The 2577-nt window shown below is 34.5% G+C and overlaps 1 protein-coding gene across 2 annotated transcripts in view; it reads left to right on the top strand.

Annotated features, from left to right (window-relative positions):
- The window catches only part of LOC107677850 (FERM, RhoGEF and pleckstrin domain-containing protein 1-like), an 88429-nt gene extending 87335 nt beyond the window's left edge, over positions 1-1094 (top strand). For both annotated transcript variants that reach the window (XM_016472912.1, XM_016472911.1), the window contains exon 27: positions 361-1094. In XM_016472912.1, the coding sequence (XP_016328398.1) occupies positions 361-442 (82 nt within the window). In that variant the 3' untranslated portion in view covers positions 443-1094. The remainder of the gene's footprint in view (positions 1-360) is intronic.
- Positions 1095-2577: the final 1483 nt, after the last annotated feature.

The following is a 2577-nucleotide window of genomic DNA, read 5'->3' as shown; positions in this document are numbered from 1 at the left end:
AATCGGTTAACGAGCGTCGGTTGTCGGTTAGGAAAAATAACCAAAATGAACATCCCTACTTAATTTTAGTTATTTTTTGTGCAATATTTCTGTAATACAAATACTTTACTACAGAAATATGATACCAAAAAATATATTTACAGAAAAGTACTACTAAAAAATAAAGTTAAAAATAAGTAATTAAAAATAAGTAAAAAAAAAGATAAATATATATTTTTATGCAGTTTTATGTGAAAATGTCTCAAAGGTTTAAGTTGAGATGTTAAAAGTGTTGCTGTCACTTGTGGTCTATTCAGAACACTGGGGATTGAATGTCAGCTGGATTGCAGTGCATTGTGGGATGTGTTTGTTGTGTTGTAGGTGGATGGAGGTGATCCGCAGCACCACCTGCTCATCCAGTCACATCCGCTCTCTGAGCCGCAAAGAGCCACACGTCTACTGACCAAAGACCGTTCTCAATCAGGTCCTCTCTACACACTTTAATACGGTTCTTATGGAAGTTTTTCGTGTGCCATATCGTTGTTTCACTTTATTGAAAAATTGAGAAGGCTTTGAAGGATTGAGATGGAGGTCAGTGCCAGAAACATCAGGTCAAACAAAGCCAAACACTTCCAGATCTACAGTTCCTTTCAGTGCGCAAAAACACAGTCCTCGTTCATGAAATGCAGGAGCTAATTAGTGTAAACGGTGCATAAAATGTACAAGAAAACTTTAAGGAATGGTTTATTGAATTGAATGCAATGGTTATGTTGAATGCGATGATTTGTTCTTATGAATGTTTTATTGATGTGTACGTGAGAGTGTTTTTTAAATGCTTTATTGGATGCTATGGTGTACACGAGACTGAATGCGAGGGTTTAATCTGAGAAAGCTTTTGTGAACAGTTTACATATGAAGCTGTTCTGCTGGTGTTTCATGAATGAGGCCCGATGCCTGTAAACTCTGTCAATCAGACGTTCATCTCTGGACTGTTTTTAAATGTAGTAACACTACAGCTTTTATTACTGACTTCTGGTCTGATGTTTATAAAGGGGTGATTCTTTCTGTCTACATCTCAGTGATAAAAAAGGAAAAAAATCTGGGGGAAAAAAAAGTGCAGGTCATATTTCAACCCAAAAGTAATGGGTTAAAGGGGTCATCCCGCCTTTCTGAAACGCGTCGATTTTTACAAAGCTCATCGGTCTGAAAAGCAAGGTGTGCTCTGATTGGCCACCTATCCAATGTGTTGTGATTGTGTGGATTGTGTGGTTGCGTTGAATACCTCAAGCGTGTGACGGAAATGTTACGCCCCCTTTCTTTGCGTGAACATTTGGGTGGCGTTATGCAAATCTTCCCACATAGTGATGTAGATATGTGGGGGTGTGTTAGAACGAGACGTTTTAGGTAGGCGTGGCTGACTCTGTACTTTTATAAAGAATATCTCTTTGGATTTGAGACTTTAGTCTTTGCAACTTTACAGATCTTCTTTATGCACCAAGAGCTTGTAACACTCCAAAGAGAAAGGAACAATTATTATTATTATTATTTTGCACCAAAACAAGCATCTTTTTTTGAAGAATATATTCATAATTTTTTGCATGAAAATAGGCTAGTTTTTAGAACTATTACTTTTTTTTTTGTTCTTTTTTTTTTCAATGACAATTTGCCCTGAGAATTTCATTATTGTAATGCATAAATATTTAGTACAATTGTTATTTTACATAATGGTATTATACAATTTATTCAGTTTTCAATTAAAACAAAAATGTCTATGATTTTCATTACTGTATTAAAATAAAAAATTTGGAAAACTGAGGAAAAAAAATTTTCTTCAAAAAATATGCTTGTTTTGGTGCAAAATAAAGTTTCACTTTTCACACTTGCTGGTTTTTTTTGACATTGGGTTGATGTGAAATTATTTTTGGGGTGAAATGACCTGGTCGTCCCGTAGACCGAGTCTATGCACAAGCTGGATTTGTAATGTTTTAGGCCTGAGATGTACGGCACGTGCTGCCTTCAAGCGTTTGTACCGCACTCAAACCTTTCTTTTGTAGGATGTCATTTTTATACAAGTTTTGATACTAACTGTGAAGCGCTCCACACTAGTTTTGTGAGGGATCAGTACACAGTCCCTCATAGTTATCCATTATTCTGTCATGGTGCAAGAAAAACAACACAAAAGAAGGAAGCCGGCTGCCTTTTGTCCAACTGCTTGAGTGCCAAAATTCTTCTCTTTAATCTTTTTTTAAGCATTTGGAGCATTTTAATTCTTTCTTAATGCATATATATATATTAAAAATTACAATATGGATTATATGTTGGCAGAAATGTATGTTTGACAGTGGGTGAATATGTTCAGAATAAATCCACATATATATACAGATGTGCTGCACTTTTCATTTCATTTACATGATAAAAATGAAAACATTCAGAATTAATGATTTTATTGCAACAAAAAAAAAAACATTCAGAATTAATGATTTTATTGCAACAAAAAAAAAAACATTCAGAATTGATTTTTTTGTAACGTGCAGTATAGAAAACTCATAATAAACACTTCTACAGCATATGTACAAATACACCTGATAGTACTATATA

Source organism: Sinocyclocheilus anshuiensis, unplaced genomic scaffold, assembly GCF_001515605.1.
Source record: "Sinocyclocheilus anshuiensis isolate Anshui unplaced genomic scaffold, SAMN03320099.WGS_v1.1 scaffold432, whole genome shotgun sequence".
Lineage (NCBI taxonomy): Eukaryota > Metazoa > Chordata > Actinopteri > Cypriniformes > Cyprinidae > Sinocyclocheilus > Sinocyclocheilus anshuiensis.
The sequence above is the reverse complement of the archived record's forward strand: the minus strand, read 5'-3'. Positions and strand labels throughout refer to the sequence as shown.